The sequence below is a fragment of the Pseudochaenichthys georgianus genome, chromosome 12 (assembly GCF_902827115.2).
Source record: "Pseudochaenichthys georgianus chromosome 12, fPseGeo1.2, whole genome shotgun sequence".
In the NCBI taxonomy this organism is placed as follows: Eukaryota; Metazoa; Chordata; class Actinopteri; order Perciformes; family Channichthyidae; genus Pseudochaenichthys; species Pseudochaenichthys georgianus.
The window spans coordinates 10,153,244-10,170,121 of record NC_047514.1 but is presented as its reverse complement, the minus strand read 5'-3'; the positions used below and the strand labels follow the sequence as shown (position 1 = coordinate 10,170,121).

At 41.7% G+C, this 16,878-nt stretch overlaps 1 protein-coding gene across 2 annotated transcripts in view; it reads left to right on the top strand.

The window, feature by feature from the left end:
* The window catches only part of LOC117456342 (poly [ADP-ribose] polymerase tankyrase-1-like), an 84,851-nt gene that overhangs the window by 6,918 nt on the left and 61,055 nt on the right, over positions 1-16,878 (top strand). For both annotated transcript variants that reach the window (XM_034096190.2, XM_034096189.2), the window contains exon 4: positions 5,396-5,491. In XM_034096190.2, coding sequence (XP_033952081.1) covers positions 5,396-5,491 — 96 coding nt within the window. The remainder of the gene's footprint in view (positions 1-5,395; positions 5,492-16,878) is intronic.

Genomic DNA, 16,878 nt, shown 5'->3' with positions numbered 1-16,878 from the left:
ATTGCTCAGTGCGGGTAGTAATGACTGCGATTATAGTCGGCGTCACCTTGCTGCCAGCTTCAGTCTGGAGGAAAGGAGGAAAAGTTGCTCTAGTCATTTTTATGTCCACGATAAGCTGCAGCAGTGTGTCTGGGCCCTGAATGACTGCATGGCGGCGGAGGGCTGTGTGGACAAACGGCATCCTATTCCCATGGATGGCTCACACCAATACATGGGAATGCCACTGAAATTGAGGAAACATGATCCTTTTTGTTTGGCTTGACAGTAAAGCTATTAATTAAAGCCACGTTAGAAAAAAGGATACATACCTATGAAGAACAGAAACACCACCATCTATAGAAAACAAAGAAAAGACATCAGAATGATAGCACGCAATGCTGTGATTCAGGACGCCTGATTGAACGGCTGTGTGCAAAACTGCATCTCTCAGTTGGTTTGCTTTTATCTCTAACAGATTTTTGAAACCTCTCAGTGGGCACGGACTGATTCCCACGAAAACGTTTGTTCTAAGTTTTGCACATTCACCAATTCTTACATTCGTTGGCCCAATCTCAATGTCCCCGCCCTAAGGCCCTAAACCGTGAACCCTCTGGGACATAAATGACGTAAATCGGGCTCCAGATGGTATTAAGTGAAATGGGGACATTTCACATTACCTTGATGACACTTATAGTATAGTGGGTTTGGGACTTTTAGATTGTTCAACTGCCTGCCTTTGAACGTCTTCCAGGTTCTTTCTTTGCGAGGTGATGAGAGGTTATTGCAGATAACTGCTTTGGTTGAACTAAAAATGGTTAAAGAACAATCTAGCTGTGTATAATCTCTTAACCCTCCATTCTGATTTCATGTTTTTTACGTATCATTGATTTTTGTTCCCCCTCCTGACACAACGCTTTGACTTCTGGGTAATATCTTAAGACAAAGTCTGCAGAGCTGCCGAATTACAGAAAGCCCGCAATAAGGGCTCAGAAAGTCAGCACGACGGCCCTAAAGCACTTGAGGAATTGACAGCAGGGACAGCCGTTAGTGTGGAAATTGGGATTGGGCCCGGGAAACGAAAGGGATTGGAGCATACTGATTAATTGCTGCCATTAATTATGCAAACAGACTAGAAAATGAAAAGCTGAAAATCCTCCAGTGTTGCTCCAATATCTTATTTTCTCTTAGAAGTTCTCTGTCCTTGTGCTGAGAGGCACCTACACCCTTCACTTTGAATCGTCTTTTTTAGCTACAAACTAAACTCAGTAATGGTTGTTTGGATCTCTTGTGTGTACAGATGGCTTCTCTGCACAGGGGGTAAACCCTCATCTGGATTTAGAATGTTAATACCTAAACTAAAGTCTAAATTAATTTGATATGGAAATTATATGACATTTGTTTGTATATTTAATGTTTTTTTTGTCATTTTGGCTATGCCATAGCAATATTGTGTTTTAATAGCACTTCTCTAATGACATGTCGTTTGGGGCTGTATGAATACTTTCAATGTGTTTTGTGTCCTCTAATGACACCGCTAAAGTTTATCCTGATTTCTTTAAGCATTTGAAGTGTTAAGCCCTTCTTCTTGCTACTTTCATGATAAATCCTTCCCACAAATGGAGCACAACAGGCAGGCTGCATAGCAATTGTATATCCTTATGGTCGAAACTCACAAACTTTTCATTTCTTATGTAAGATTGGCCGTCATCAGGCCAAAAAGGAGCAAGTTAGTACATCACTTTTGTGATTTTAGGAAAGTTTGGTGGATCTAGTAAGGGGACTAAGAATAAAAAGTACCACAATGCCCTTGGATTATACTCATCCTCTTGAAATTACATTCAGCAGGCTTCAGAGACAGCAGGTCATGCCGAGGATGTTGACTACTTATCCAAACACTCCACTAACTGGTTGCATGATACAACAATGTTATGGTGCCATTCTGGAGCTCAGGACATCTCTAACTATCGTCATGCACTGCTCCTGTAAACCCGGCAGTAAGCATGACCAAGCGCTGTCATGTCGGAGCGCTGCCTCCCTCTGAATTACACAGCCAAACACATTTTGTGAAGCAAAACGATGATAAATCGCAACCAGTTCAAAAAGCAAATATTTTCAGGTTACATCACCAATTTGGGAAAGCTGGCACCTTCACTACTCCCTTTCTGAAGAAACGCATTTAGCTTCCCTCTGGCATGAACTGAAAAATACTTCTATAATTTTTCTCAAGTCTTGGATGCGAGAGTTTTTCACTGCAGCAGCAGGAGGGCATCTTTTCTGCATTACCATCCAACCGTAAAAAAACGACAACATATAAATAAGACTTAATATCCTCCTTGGGTTATTTTGCTGTGGGGCACACAGTTTATTTTATGGTGTACTATAAAATAAAAAAACAAGTTAAACCATTTAGATTCAAAATCACACACATTTAGTTTTTTTGTCCAAAACACTATTTAAAATTCCATTAAAGCATTTTTCTTGTTTAATGTTAATCGGAAAAGGAACAACCTACTTTTTTCACGTTTAGTATGGTGTCCCTTGACTGCACAGTTACAGGCATACCAATGCATGTAAACAAAAAGCACATGACCTCTAGCGGCTTGTTTATTGGACAGAGTTTTGGAAGCCTGTCATCCTGCCAGGTTAGAGATTTGGCAGCAGAACAAGAGTCTGATTCGACTGTAACTTCAGCTCAGCATGAAGGATGCTCTGTCCTCTTCTTTGGTGCTCAGACAACTTGAGTAGCAAATTAATCTCTCATTACCTCATCCCTTCAAAATCTCATCAACAAACTTGGGATAAGAAGATCTTGGAAATCCGAAAGCAGCCACCTGATTGGCTGGAGAGGGGAGTTTAAGAACCCACCGCCTCCGTGAAAATCATTTTAGTAGTCCGTTTAACTGTGTCCTCAATTCCAACGCCTTCGCTCCATTTGACTAGTTGTTGTTGTTGTTGTGATTGGAAAGAATAAGCTTTCAAATAGTTTAGACTGTCGAGATCATGGAGTGCAGGTGGAGGGATAAACTGATGAGGAGAATGAGGTGATTAGGCAGGAGAAGCATCAGGGTGCTGATTGGCTGGAGAAAAACACTGGGAGCAGGGAAGACTAACGAGGCTGATTCAGAACAGGTGTGTAGAAGGGCAAAGTAGGGACAAGCAGCTCAGGACCACAGGAGTCAGACTGACAGTTTTACAACTGACGACCCAAAGTGTAATGGGTTCTATCTTTGCCAATGCTACATCCTTCCACCAATTACCACAAATCCGGCAAAACAAAACGTCCATGGCGAGGTAATGAATGTACTACTCCGATGCCGAGAGCAGTCGTTGCTTTTCCCTGGATAAATAACAAAAATAAATGTGTCGGCTATCAAAATCATTGTCCATTATTTCTATTGATCGATTTGTAGCCTTATCATATTATGTGATATTAGGTGTAGACGCCTGTCAGTTGTGGACGTTTCATGGATTCATTTAGTAGGGTTGCATTTCTGCTCTTTGTTTTACTTTTCTAACCGTTACAGCTCAGGAAAAAAATATTTCCTTTTCTTTGTTATGGAGGTGGAGGTTTGACATTTGCCCACCTACTTGCCTGCAGCTTTTAGCTTAAATGCTCGCTTGTGTAAAACTGGCAAAAGGCACTAAACACATCTAACCTCAGATTAAACCGGCTGAGAAAAGGTGTCTCTCTTGCTGTATGAGGATGTCATACTTGTTAGTTACTGAGCATTTTGTCATTTTCAGACAGTCATTAGATAACTGTTGCAAATCTGACGCTGTCCTGAAAACTAATCCTGTCCAAAAAGGGGATTTAGGTTGTTCAGAGAGGCCGTGTGCCGGTATTACTGACAAGCTGTGCCCATTAGGGACCAAACTGAAGGCTGCCGATTAGAGGTTGACAGCTGAAAATGAATCGGCTTCAGACTGGATTTATGAACTATTCTAACCCGTATATATGTGCCAGACTGTCATTTCTCTAAATGCCTCACTACGAACGTACCTGTGTGTGTGTGTGTGTGTGTGTGTGTGTGTGTGTGTGTGTGTGTGTGTGTGTGTGTGTGTGTGTGTGTGTGTGTGTGTGTGTGTGTGTGTGTGTGTGTGTGTGTGTGTGTGTGTGTGTGTGTGTGTGTGTGTGTGTGTGTGTGTGTGTGTGTGTGTGTGTGTGTGTGTGTGTGTGTGTGTGATTTGGTACAGCACTAAAACGTTTTTTTTGCTGAGGGGTGAGCGAGTGGGTGACTAAGGTCTGCGTCAGTGCTGGGGCAGAGGCACACACATGAGCGTACACACACACACACACACACACACACACACACACACACACACACACACGCCCTGCTTATCCTCCTCTTTTCTGCTGGGTAGTGTCAAGGGGCGTGTGCACTGGGGACTGCTCAGCACTCACAGTAGTGGGCCGCGACAGAGAGAAGATGCCGTGAGTGTTGACATTAGCGCCCTCAAAAGAGCTAACTTACAAAAAGACTGAGCGAGGCAGAGTTTGTTATTCAGCTCATACCTGTTAAGCACTCGCATGACTCTGCCCTCTCCTCTTCTGCCTTTTTCTCTACTCTTCTTTCCTTTCACCCATTTCCCTTCTCATCTCCTGTCATCTTCTATTCTTTCCTTTCCCTTCCTCTCCTTGTTCCTTCCTCTCCCTTTCCTTTCTCCTTCTTTAATCTCTCCTCTCATCTCTTCTTTCGTCACCTTTTAACATTTCTTATTTTCTCTTCTCCTCTGTTTTCACTATTCACTGCCCTTTCTCTCCTCTCTATCACACTCTTGTTTTGTTTTGCTCTCCCTCTCCTCTTTTCGTCCTCTAGCTCTTCCATCCTCCCTGACTCTCTTTCTCCCTCCCCTCCCCTGCCCTCTCCTCTCTCCGCTGCATCGCTCAGTCAGTCGGGGAGGCGAGAGTCTCTCCACTCGCACTGCCTGCCCTCCTCAGCTCTGCTTCTTCTTCCTCGATCAGCCGTAGCCCCTCGCCTCTCCCTCTGTTTTCCTCTCAGTATAGCCTTCCCCCGCTTCTCCGTGGAGGTGCGATGTGTTTTGTAGCCGGTCACGTAGCAGCTTTGTGTACGGTCCGCTGTTTATCCGGCGCTGCTGTAGCGTAGCTTCCGCTGCTCTTGTTGTGGCATGTCTGTTTACATCAGCAGCATGGCTCGCAGGGCAGGGGCGGCCAGGGGCAGCCCGGAGAGCGGCGCCAGCAACAGAGGTGGAGCAGCCGGGGGGGGAGGAGGAGGAGAGACATGTGAAGCAGGACATGCAGAGGAGCAAGTGGGAGAAAAAGGAGGAGGTCCAGGAAGAGCAGTTTATGGAGCAGCCTCAGGAGGAGGAGGAGGACTAGGAGGAGTTGTGTGTCGCGGAGTTTGCATGTCAGTCCAGGAGCTCAGCTACTGTCTGTGTCTGCCCTGTTGTTGTACAGTGTTGCTGCAGCATGGAGCCGACCCCAACATCCGCAACACCGACGGCAAGTCCGCCCTGGACCTGGCTGAACCCTCCGCCAAGGCCGTGCTCGCAGGTCAGTGTCCGTCTGTATCCGTCAAACTGTATGCTTTTGTATTGTTGTGTGTGTTTGTTTATATTCAGCGTCTCTCCTTCTGCCATTTTCCTTGAGAGATTCTTCCACTTCCATCTAAATGCTTTTCCCCCACAGCTTTAAATCCACGTTCATTTAATTTTGTCCAAGGCTGTGTATTTTCTATTCCCGCCACCCTCTTATTTTACAAGGCTGTGTCACTCGTGTACTCAAAATGAAGTGTTATTCTATCTTCGTGTCCAAGGCCGTGCGCACATTGGTCAATACGCTGCGTTTTTCTCCGTTCTGCTCCGTGGCTTTGAAAAGGCCATTCATTCATGTTTATCCAGAGCTGTAATCAGGGGTCAGGGGTCAGGGGTGTTTGTGGCTCGGCTTTTCTTTTATCTTCCCTTTTCTTCAGGCTGAGGCTGCACTCATTGATCAGCTGCTTGATGAACGGACTTAATTCAATTCAATTCAAAGAAGCTTTATTGCCATGGCCGTATCAAATCACAGTATTGCCCAAGCACATTTTATAAAAAGTATTAACTCTGCATTATGTGGTCACTCACTGCTTACTCAGAGTGTTGCACATCAAAACATCTGCTGCAAATAATGTGTTCAATTTCTCTAGACCTTTGCACCTTTTTCTTCGTTTTTTCCCCATTCCTTTTCCTATTATGTCTTTTCTTTCCATTATTTCTTATTGTTTACCTTTCATTCGTACTTTGCTGTCATGCCTCAATGAGTGATAACCAAAGCAATGACACAGCAGGCCTTGACTAATCAACATTGAATCAGCACAATTCTGCAAACATTGACTAAATGAATATGCAATTGAACGCAGTCGACAGTATTTAAATACCCGACACCTCCAACCTCATCTATTACATACTACTGTGGCCTCATGGGAAGCCTTCTTCACCATTGTCGCCATCATTGTCCCAGTTGGTTTTTGCATATCATATTTAGTAACTAAAATCTAATAGGTTGCATTAAAAACGTACCAATTTGTCGCGTTTCCCACCGAAAAATGTCTGCAGCTTCCTCCAATAAAACTGCAGAAAAAGCCTTTACACCCTTCCAGGCAAAAGAATAAAAGTCCAAAAACTCATTGGAGAGCTTTAGTGGCCAACACGGGACACTAAAACGCTGCAGGGAAACTCTGCAAGACTAATTACGGCTTCTTTTATTGTTACAAGCCCTCGAAGGCAGCCAGACTCATTACACCTATTCAGTGTTAGAGGAACCACTGGGACATAGTTACTGCTTTTAAATGAGGATCTAATTAAAAATATATGGCTTTTTAAATAGATAATGTTTTAGTACATTTGTTTTCATTCTTCCTGAGCTGAAAGACAGACAGAGACACACTTTTTGAAAGATTGTGAAGGCGGATTCAGTTTTTATTTCCCCCACAAATCATCCCTTTGCATATTCTCTTTTGGTGACATTTGTCATGCTATATTGAATGGATTATGTTTTGGTTGAATAGCTTTGAGTCACTGTTTTTATATCAGATGGAAAGGTTGAAAGATATGGTTGTTTAACCAGATTATTCCTGTTTTCGTCTGCACTAAAGGATGAGGAAAGATAATGTGTTCCTGTCTTTATGACTGACTCTAAATCAGTTTTCTCACAAGCTCTTTCTCTATTTACACTGGGTGGAATCACCAATACACATCAATTCCTTCAGACACACAACAATAACATGAGTAATTCCCCCTAGTTGCCCAGGGTAAAATCATTGTCCCTGCCACCTAGAGTTGAAATGAGGTTGCTCGGTGCCTAATATATTTTGCGTTAGCCCCACTTCGGCAGCTACCATAATACACATTTTGCAATCAAACTGTCATGGAGTTGGAATGTATGTGCAGTAAACCTACCATTTAGCAGAGGAGTAATTGAACATAGTCAATATGTGATAGAAAATGTTTGCCAAACATTGCAGAACTAAAATGTGTGTATGTGTGTTGTAGGGCTGTGCATCTTCACTGGTCTCACGATTCGATTCGATTACGATTATCCTGTCAACGATTCGATTCAATTCGATATCACGATGCATCACGATTCATACCAATGCGTTGCATCCTCAATTTTCTATATTACTGCACATGGCTTATTTTTCATCAATGCATACATGCAGTAAATACATATGAACTCTCTTTTTATTATTTAGAAAGTGCTTCAGAAATCAATAACATAAATGTCTTGACATTCATTTATAAACCAAAATAAATGAATTGTATAGGTCTAGCCTCTGTGTGTGAAGTTGTTCCATCCTCAAAAACAAAAAGCTAATGCTTCTGCAGTCTAGCTGCAGCTTCTAGCCACGGTCTTCTGTTAAAGAAAGGACACTGAATGTCCTGAATGAGGCATCACACACAGGACTTGGTCTGAACACAGCAGACAACAGGAGTATTTACAACAGCATATACAAACAAAAATAGTGCATGTGGGTGCACACTTACATTCTCTGTCTTACTGTTACATAAATCCCATGAATGTATGAGATTAAGTTAGCTTCATTATATCTCAGTGATTAAGTGAATAATAAAGTTTCTATCAGGTCACTATCAGCATGTCACTCATTATTTTCAGGGAGGGGGCGGGGTTTGGAGGAATGGAGAGGAGCTTTTTTCCTCCTGCCTTCACAAACTTTACACACGTATATATCATCTGAAAATTGCTAGAGGACGTTCATACTCTGCAACCCAAGACTTAATTAAATCCACCAAAAACCTGACATGATTGTAACGCGATTATTTTTGAAAAACATAAATCCCTGTGTCTCTGAGCCGCAGCGACACGGAGTGATTCAGAGCGGGTCCTTCTGCTGTTGGTTCTGGACTGGTGTTCTTGTGTTGGTGGATAACGCAGACTGCTCCGTGTTTGGTGTTGCTGTGCCGCTGTCACGTCTGTTCCCTGATCTCTGCGTCACCGACCGATTTGATATTAAGGTGACAGAAAAAAAAACGTTATAGTAAAGCCGCGGCCGGAAAATCAGGAAGCAACGTTACTACGCTATAACCGATTATCTTCCGTCACTGCATCGATACCGAATCGTCCACGTCCGCATCGCAATGCATCGTAGAAAACGATTATGTTCAACACCCCTAGTGTGTTGTATGCAATGACTAACGGTGGCCAATGGTGTAAACAACTGAAAGACTGACCCCATCTCAAACACAGTCCTGCTGTACACAGTGCACTTTTGTTGTGTTTGTTAATTGATACCACAGATGGCACAACATTGAGCATTTGAATAGAAGGCTGAAACAAATATGTGAGCAGAATCTGTTAATCAAAAGAGAAACTGAGAATTGTTTCAGCATCATATCCACTGTTGGGAGTTTTTAGACCGGAGGGTTTTTAAACTTTGGAGGGGCAATTCCACAGGGGGACGCTGGAGATTTGAAGTCCGGGTGAAGAGGGAGAGTAATAACTCCCGATCAAATGGGAACACAGGGACATATTGCACATACTTTCCGATTTGATTTGGCCTAAAGTGGCTGAGGAAATCATCATCATCTCTAACGTCTGAATGTTCATCCATAGATAAATGTCCAAAAATCTGCCTCAAAATGGAAAAAAATGTTTCTTATAACTCCAAAATGTGCATTAGAATTCATATTTTGTAAGTAATCTGGTCATAATTGTCTGTAGACCCTGGTCAACACCCCCGTCTTATCTCTGGCAATATTACAGACAGGAGTATCATTTGAACTAAACTAAGCCAATTCTCCTCAACACTTTTCAGTCATTCATGAGCAGGGTCTTTCGCTGCTCAAAGGAGAAGGTCGTACTTCACCAATGACCTACTGAACCTTGATTTATTTTTATAATGGAATTACAATTTAATCAGATTTATGATCCCCCATCTACTTACTCTTAGATTCTTAAACTTCTATAATGGGGGAAAAAAGGTACCTGGGATTAGACCATGTTTTAATTTACATAAATTAGGTGCTGTAATAGACATTTGTCAAGACAATTTATAGTAGGGAAAGCACAGGTGTAATCAATAACATTAATGATGTCTATGTTAAGCCATGCCAATAATTAAGGCTATTAATAACACCTGTGCTCAGAAGGTCACCAAATGATGAATACAATGCTTTAAACGTTCACAATATGACTGAAGACTCACTTCCTCACTTCTTGGCCTCAATGGAAAGCAGATGGGTGTGTTTTTATTTATTTATAATGAAAAATACAACAAAAAGGCTCTTACAATGACGGGTAAGTGTTATTTCAACATCTACTTGCATCCAGTGGTGCATTCAGGTGAAAACAAGGAGTTAACAGAACAAATATTTGATCCATAACTCCAGTAATCTGACTCTCCCCCCCACTTACCCCTGTGGTGGGTTTTTCTGTATTCACACTGTGGTTTAGATCAAATGTACCGCGTCTTGTTAGTAATGTAAATGATGCTTTTAATGGCCGCCGCTAATTACCTTAAACTATCGTCCTGTTACATTGTCTTTTCACCCGGCGCAGCCCCAGAGTGATTCCACTGTTGTAATTACTGCAGGCAGTGATGCTGTTTAAGACAGATTTATTATTGGCGGCATGGTCAGGTTTTAACAAAGGCGGCGGGAAATGTGAGCAAAGCCTTTAAATACTCGTTCATGGAAAAAACAAATGTTAATGTGAACACTTTACGTGCATTTGTTCCCCCTGTATGATTCTCTGCTGCGTTTTCTCCTCTGTCCCATATGTTTGGCGCTTCTGATTTAGAGGGTCTGCTTCTATAACTCATATCTGCTGCAGGCGGGCACTGCTATCAGCCTCAGTCTGGTGATGGAAGTTTATATTGACCCATAAATTAGCTCTACTGCTCTGCCACATCCAACAAAGCGCTCTCAAAAGATAAACTCTGTTTCCCGTTAGCTGAAGATGTGAAAATGAAAGACAGAGGTTTTTTTGGTCACAGCTTGAAACATCCCCCACACTGCATGGTAATTAAGTTTGTTTTCATCCAGTTTATATTCTTGTCGGATAAGCCTTTTGGAAGCACAACCTAAGAACACTGCATTTAGTTTATCACAAGTACATCACACTATTATTCGCCACTGCACAGCAGGGGGCAAACTCAAATGAAAAGGTGTAAAATTAGACGACTAAAGCCTGGTTGGTGTGCGCCAGTATTACAGCTTATCAGAATGTGTACATCATTTATTCCCCGTTAGAATAAACTGTTGCAATATAAGTCACACAATTAACAAGCAATTATGTGTGACAGAAATTGTAATTCTTAAAAAAGAAACCTCAAGGTATAACCTCCTCGTGACTCTATTGTGCTTTAGTTTAAGAGCCTCGAGTTTCAAGTTAATTATATTGTTTCTTATCAGGTAACAAAGGACGGCGTGCACAGATTTGCTTTAAGATTAGCCTATTACTAAATGGTCAGTGACTCCTGGAGCTACATTTGGAAAGCCCACTGGTACACAGCATTTATCAGATGCTGGAGCAAAGTGGGTGCGCTTAGATCTGACTTGAAGTCCTGCATCAATGTCAGGGAACGCCAAACAAATAAGCATTTAATGAGAGAGCAAAGTCGTTTGCAGTTCAGCCACTGCTCTTTCTGACACACATGTAGTGTTTTGACAGGCAAAGTAATTTACAGTGGACATAAATCAAGACTGTAACTCCACTGCCACATGTGACGCATTGCAGTAATCTGTTAACACTGAATTAGGGGTGTGAAATGGTTATGAACAGCTGCATTCAAAGGCAGAAGGAGGGAAAAGCCAGTTGCAGAAAATGAGAGGTGGGATGATTGTTTAAATTCGGATAATGGGCCCCAGAGTTCCGGAGCAATCGGGATTGTGCAGCTTTTGTGCTAAACTTGCACGAATAAAACAAAAAGACACAGTGTCACAAATCACCTGCAAAGGGTGAAATGCCTCCCAGCTAACCTTCCAAGTGAACAACGCCACGGCGCTTCTTTGATAGTTGCTCATATTTTAATTAGATACAAATCTGATGTCCATTTTGGCCTAAAAAAATCCAATTCTCAAAGATCTGTAATAAGGACCACACTCTGTTGAAGTGAACTCATTAGTATCTTTAGACAGTTGCGGTTACTATAGCTCATTTATAAGAGAAGACATACTTGTATTAACCCCCAGGGGAAATGCAGCTCTTTACTCTGTACATAGAGTTTACGTAGCACACATAATAAGTCGTATTACACACATGAACACATGTGCAAACAGGACCTATACACGTGCAAGTCCACTCCGATCAGGACTCGAACCGGCGAGCCTACCGTCTTTACAGAGACACTTCTCTCTTATCTTGCCCAGACTAACCAGTGATCAGGGCCCTTCCTAGGTTTCTGAAAATACATTGGTATTTGCACTTTATGTATGTGTTAAGGCTTTAATATTATTAGAGCATACATCTTTTGTGAATCGTACAGGTCCCAATCCGTGGTGTCATCAGCAGACACAGGAAAAGTTAGGAGGGAAAGAAATTGTAATGACGTGAAAATCCCCAGAAGAACTAAGGATTTTACTTTGCATCCGTCTTTCCTTTCGTTATTGATTGATCCCCCTCGGGCCGGAAAGCAGTGATTAGAACACTTTCATCAAGTTGTTTCTCTCCTTGACAATTCTTTCCTCTATCCCCTTTCCTCTCTCCATCGTTTCAGTCTTTCCTCATCCATTACGACATTGTTTAATGAGCCTGCAAATACAGCATGTTCTCCATCCACCCCTCATCCTTACGTCAGCCTTGGCGTTGATCTGTGCCTTTGACACGTCATCTATACTCTCTGTCCCTTTGCCCCCTGCTGTCTCTCAGCCGCCTGGAGCTCCATACCAATCAGCCCCTCCATCTCCTCCCTGCGACATTTGTCACTTGTTCTCTTTCTGCTCCTCTTCAAATGTCTCACTCTGCCTCACCATCTTTACATTTCTGACAGTAACACGGTTCCGATGTTGAATCAGTCTATGAAGTACGCATTTAAGTTCTTGGTGCATCACAGAACATTATGGAGTTTCAGCTTCAGCTAGTAATCAACATCACTGCCAAAATATAGTTAACTTATCGTCCAGGCGGAGGCTTTTTTGCGCTAAAAAGCTGGTAAAACATCTATTTAGATTTTGTCCTGTTATTAATCGCCCATTTTAGATTTTGTAAGCATTTCCAGCTTAGTTTTTTTTATATTAAAATAAAAAATATCTTAAAATTAAAACCAGTAGAATAATACACATTCAGTCAATTACTACATCCCCAGGTTAGATGACAGAATGAGTGACAGGTGCGGGGGATGAGCTTTAAGAAAATGACAGGAAGGAGGACTTGACTAAGATTCAAGTATTGTCGTGTAAGGTTGAAAAGTTCCATATTCCATTGAAGTGTTCCCCAATTTATTATAAGAAATAAACATCACATGATGCGTGAAAGCAGTCATCAGGAATATGCTGTATTTTAAATAACGATACCAAAAGTCTCTGCCTCTGTGCGGCTGTACTAAGGCTCAGCAGTGCTTAAAAGTATGTTATAGTCATCATTTTAACCCTAAATGTGATTTTGAAACAATATATTTTCTGCTTGAATAAGCCAATAAAAGGTTACCTGCCAACCCAGAGGATTTTGGGCTACAAATGATCGACCTTTGTGCAAAAAAAGGCTGACTTTCTATGGGACTTGGGAGTGAGACACAGGTGTCTCCAAGTTATGATATATTGGGTCTCTAAATGTGGCCCTTGAGTTGGTACACGCTGTTTCATTTTGTTGTGCCGATGTGCTGCTTGTTATTAGTGTAGCGGCAAGGGCATTGGAGACCCGTTTAAATGGAGTGCAGGTGTATGGGTTTGAAAGTCTATCAGCTGAGAAACAAAACGGCATCAGGTGGTGGAGAGTCTATGGTAAACTTAAAACCTTTAAAAAGTTGACACCACAGCACCTTCTTCTCTTTGGATTGTCAATTCATGTCAGCTGTTTTGTGTTCTGAATTTAAATGGACTGCTAAACCACAGCTACTTCAAACAGCATCATCTGCCACCAAAGATCAGCCAATCAGGTCATTCCATTACTTTGCTTTCGAAACGGAATGTCTCTGTAAGCCTGTAGCTTAGGACAGTAAATAGAGAAGGGAAGAACTCATTATTGTCGCATAATCAAAAGGAGAGGGATAGGGCGAAACAATGGAAGGGATAAATAGAGACGGACGAGAGACGAGAACAGAGAGAGAGAAACAGAGTCCATTCGCAGCTATTAATTACATCTGATTTGTATTCACAGACTAGCTGCTTCTGAGCCTCAGAGATCAATTCTCAACTCTGGACCTCTGTTAACAACACACACACACACACACACACACACACACACACACACACACACACACACACACACACACACACACACACACACACACACACACACACACACACACACACACACACACACACACACACACACACACACACACACACACACACACACACACACACACACACACACACACACACACACACACACACACACACACACACACACACACACACACACACTTGCTTATTCCTTAAGCCTCTCTAGTTTTAACTCTTAATCACACTATTGTACAAAAATTCATGTCCTGTTGCCATTTGCGATATCTTAAGGGCCAATCAGACGACCAGGCAGCTAGTTTGGTATACAAACTGTTGTGGCCCCTTTGATATGAACGATTATTTCCTTTAAATTGCCCCTCCGCAATTGCCTGACTTGCTAAATGTGAAGTCCACTGAGACAAATGTAATATTTGTGATATTGGGCTATATAAATAAACATTGATTGATTGATTGATGTACAGCTGAAAAACCTGACAAAACTTCTTGCAAATCCGTGCAGGTAAATTCCGAAGTGAGCATCAGTATGCCCTTCAGGGATCAACGTAAACGTTTTTTTCCCCTTGCCAGAGTCAGTCCGAAAGTCAATATTTACTTTCACCTATACATGTTGTATTATTTAAATCCAATAACCACATATGTTAAAGTTTTTTTCTGATTTTTCTGACAAGCTCTCAAACCTGCAATACATTGTACATACATCCTCTAACGGCTCCCAGTCCCAACTAAACTCCTGTATAACGGAACGGATGAGAGGCAAAATGTCTCACTCCTTAAAGGTGGGGTAGGTAAGTTTGAGAAACCGGCTCGAGATACACTTTTTGTTATATTCCATGGAATGCTCTTAACATCCCGATAGAAATGAATATCTTAAGTGTTTTGACAAAAAATCCATTAAAAAATGTCATCTGTGGAAGCCGTAGCGCTGTAAAAAGCACGACCAATCATCTGAGCCGGCCCGGCTAAAGTAACTGGATGGCCTACCTGCCTGTCAGCCTTCCATCTGGGCACAGACTTACCTCGTGCCCTTGTCATGACTTGTCATGTTGTGCAACAGTCTCCTGCGTGTAATAGCTGCATTTCCAATACGGATCTTACTTGTCAAAATGTTTATTTTGAACATAGCACACAAAAAGAAACAAACAATGACAAATGATAGAAAATTGCAAAACAATATATAAAATGTCTTAATTATACAATTATTAAAACACAATTGTGCAAAATGTGCTTATACAGGAACATATTAAAATAACTATATACATAGAATGCAAAACACTTTTTTAAATGCACACAAAAATCAAGCATATCTTCACCCAGTATCTCCACCCATGATAAAATAACTATGAAAAATAAGAAATTAATTAAAATGAACATATATATTTGGGTCATGAAAACAGTGTGTATGTAGATCTTATCATATGCCCCCCCCCTCCTATTTTCTCATGGACTGCGTAATCATTGCAATACTGGTGTTTGTATGTGTTAAATGTGTGTAAAGTCATGTCTTAGCTTTGATAAAACATAAAAACGAGTCTGCTGTGTTTTGCACAGTGAGTCAGGATTTGCGAATCTCTGAGTCTGCTGTTGACTCGTGCATAATATAGCCGCGGGAGCTGGAGGAGGGGCTGCAACATGTTACTGTTAATCTCTCCCCACTGTTGGCCACACCCCCTAAGTAAAATGTCTTCCCACGAGTGACGAGTATGGATCTCTGGATCTGCTATGCACGGTTAGGAGCCGTAACTTACGGTTACGAGTCCCCACGAGTCTGCAGGAAGTTTGACTGATCCGCGTCCCCTCCCCTGAGCCAAACAATAACTCCTGGAAGCTATCCTACTTGCTAAAGGGTAGGCAGATGGACTGGGCTACGTTGTAATGTTATTGTACATGTTATAAGGAGAGTAGCGAGTGACGCAATTTATAGTTTTAATTTGTACGTCACACCAGGTGTAGGACTCAAGGACTCGGGTTAATGGAGAGGGGAGACTCGTCACGACCAGCTCATTTCTAGGATCCGGGTTAATGATCCGGATGAATCAGGACTCGCCCATCTCTAGTTTGAAGCTGGGCATTCCTTTTCGTTGGGTCCAGGAATCTCCAGATGCAGTTCAAATTGATATTGACAAAACGGGTCCTTAGCTTTGTGATGTTTAAAATGATCTGAGGGGATATAATTAAAATCAACCACCTGCAGAGATAGCCTTTTATGCAAATGGTGCTCAGACAGTAGATCAGAAAGTGCCAGGCAATATGTGTGTGACCTTTTACCAGACTGCTGCTGATAGGCAGGGACTCACGGTCCAGTATTCCCCTCATGCTCAAATCAGCGTACAATATTTAAAAGGTATAATTTGAATCAGTGGACTGAAGTAGAAGAATGTTTTTCTTAACAATATATATGTGTGGTTCGTTACATACACAAAGAAGCAACATTTCTAAGAGGCCACTATGAGTAAATGATGAATGTTACTTGTAGATATACACATTTTCACACTAGCTTTTCTTGATGAATCCCATTACTTTCACTCTAGCAATGAGCTAGTTGGCCTATGAAAATCGATCCAGTCTTTGTGTCCCATCTTAATCGGTGAAGCCTGTTCAAGCATGTTAAACCTTATAGTCAAATCAATTTTCTGAATAGAATAAACAAAGCATCATTCCCAGTTAAACAACATGGATAGTCAAAGTCTTGGATTAAAAATAACGGGAGAAAAAGACTTGAACAGAGATGTTGCTTTGAGATATTACTGTGATATTCCTACAACATTTGATATTTTTGTTCAGAAATCGTATCACCAGGCTTGGTTCAGATATGTAGGATACAGTTTATCTTCCCGTGCATGTCATGATTTCCAAATTATTAAACAAACGCTGAATTAAACAATGCTGAACAATTTCTTTTTTACGATCAAAACTCCCTACCACTGACATCTTGTTATCGTTGGCTTTTCATCGTCAGGAGTGAGTTACATATGGAAATAACAAGCTGTCATCGAGAAAGACACCACAGCTTCATGGATATGCTGTTATGGGAGGACAGGAACA